The sequence below is a fragment of the Pyricularia pennisetigena genome, assembly GCF_004337985.1.
Source record: "Pyricularia pennisetigena strain Br36 chromosome Unknown Pyricularia_pennisetigena_Br36_Scf_82, whole genome shotgun sequence".
Lineage (NCBI taxonomy): Eukaryota > Fungi > Ascomycota > Sordariomycetes > Magnaporthales > Pyriculariaceae > Pyricularia > Pyricularia pennisetigena.
In genome coordinates, this window is record NW_021940994.1 from 1 (window position 1) to 1,804 (window position 1,804).

The 1,804-nt window shown below is 54.1% G+C and overlaps 1 protein-coding gene across 1 annotated transcript; it reads right to left on the minus strand.

Annotated features, from left to right (window-relative positions):
* Positions 1 to 100: 100 nt before the first annotated feature.
* PpBr36_11518 (uncharacterized protein) lies at positions 101 to 868 on the minus strand (the record flags this gene model as incomplete). The annotated part of the gene is made up of 1 exon (XM_029898618.1): positions 101 to 868. The coding sequence occupies one exon, from the start codon at positions 866 to 868 to the stop codon at positions 101 to 103; it is 768 nt and encodes a 255-aa protein (XP_029743065.1).
* Positions 869 to 1,804: the final 936 nt, after the last annotated feature.

Here is a 1,804-nt window from a genome sequence, read left to right on the forward strand (position 1 = left end):
CCCCCCCCCCCCCCCAAAGAAACCAAATCATTAATATCACGTCATATACCACCTGCCACACGCACACAACAAACCGTGCCTTTCTTTTTTTCCCCTTCCTTTAAGCCGCCTTGGGCTTACCCAAGTGCTGCTTGAACCAGTAGACGACGGCATCCTTGCCAGCCTGCTGGGCCTCCCTCTCGTTCTTCTTGTTGGCGTCGCCCCTGATGAAGCAGGCGTGCTCGACGTCGGGGAAGTGCTGGTAGTGGAAGGCGATGTTGTTCTCCATGAGCTTCTTGACGGTGTAGGCCTTCAGCTCGGGCGTGTAGACGTGGTCGCGCTCGGGCGCCAGGATCTGGACGGGGACGGCGCACTCGTCGATGTCCTTCTCCGTCACCAAGCTCGGGTGGCCCATGGAGATGCAGTCGACGAGCGGGGCGCCGGCGTGCTCCTTGGCCGCGAGGCGGAACGAAGCCCAGCCGCCGTAGCAGTAGCCAAAGGCGCCGACGCGCGAGTGGCCCTTGTCGGCGCGGATGGCCCGCGCGCACTCAAAGATCTCGGGCTCGCGCTGCTCACGCCCGTTGACGGACAGGAATTCGACGATGTCCGAGTGCGCAAACGCGCCCGCCAGGAGCTTTTCGGCCGCCGGCGCCCCGCCCTCGAAGAAGTCGGGCAGGTAGACGGTGGCGCCCACCTCGCGCGCCACGTGGTCGGCCAGCAGCCGCGCGTTGTTGAACTCCCAGCCGAAAATGTCGTGGATCATGAGCAGGCCAATGTCCGGGTTCGTGCCCGTCACGTACGCCGGCTTCTTGCCCAGCGTCTCGACCCTGCCCGTCGGCTTGCCGTCCCAGGCGAAGCCGGTGACGCAACATTCGTTAAGGGTGGCCATGGTGATGGATGTTTTTATTTGCAATAATTAGTGGTATTAAGAAAAGAAAAAGAAAAAAAAGTCTGTTTGAGTCTGGTTCTGTGGTTGCTGGTTAGTGTTTTTACTGATCAATGATGATGGCGACGTTGAAACAAAAAAAAGAGAGTTTAGTCTCAAGTGACAAAGATATCCCGCCTTTCTTATATGCAGCCCACATCCTTACATCATTGCGGGTTTGAGATGGAGATAGAGAGAAGTCCATCGGTTCCATCTCGATGCGGAAAAGTCCGCAACGGCCGAACCAACATCGCCTCTTCCTGTATCCCGTATCCCGCGATTTTTGCTCGTAATCCCGCCGAACGCGTTCACAATAAGGCCGCCTTGTCGGCCTACGGACAAATTTAAAGCTTCAGCTGAGTAATTGATTGACAATTGAATCTTTGGTGGAGTGATGTCAAGGCATTACGTGGAACCCAATGGGTTTAGAGAAACGGACATATCGGCCTAACCGGCCTTACTCGCGCTCTAGGGGCGATAGAGTAGATGAGTGGGGACAGACGAACCGGAATGGATCTTGGGTAACTCAGTTAAGAAATCGAAGGATCGCACCTGCAGTATCTTGCAGGGGAAGTTACTCGGCATTGCTTGGCTCAACTCTACTAGGACCAAGCAGCTCATGCAAGTCGGAATTTTGCCCAACAGGAACCCACGAATATACTGATTCGGGCCTAGCTTAGTTTTTGATAAAGACGCGGGGAAGAAGAATGCCGATGCCTGTCTTTTTTTTTTTCTTGCATTTTGACCTACCCTGCACTACGCCGGGGTTACTCAATAATGACATAGTCTTCTCTTCCACTTTTGACATTGGTTTGACACATGCTCCTAGTCTTTTTTTTAACCTTTTTGAGTTTGCTTCCCCCCTAAGCAGTCGCTGAGCAACCAAATGTAGAACAAAAA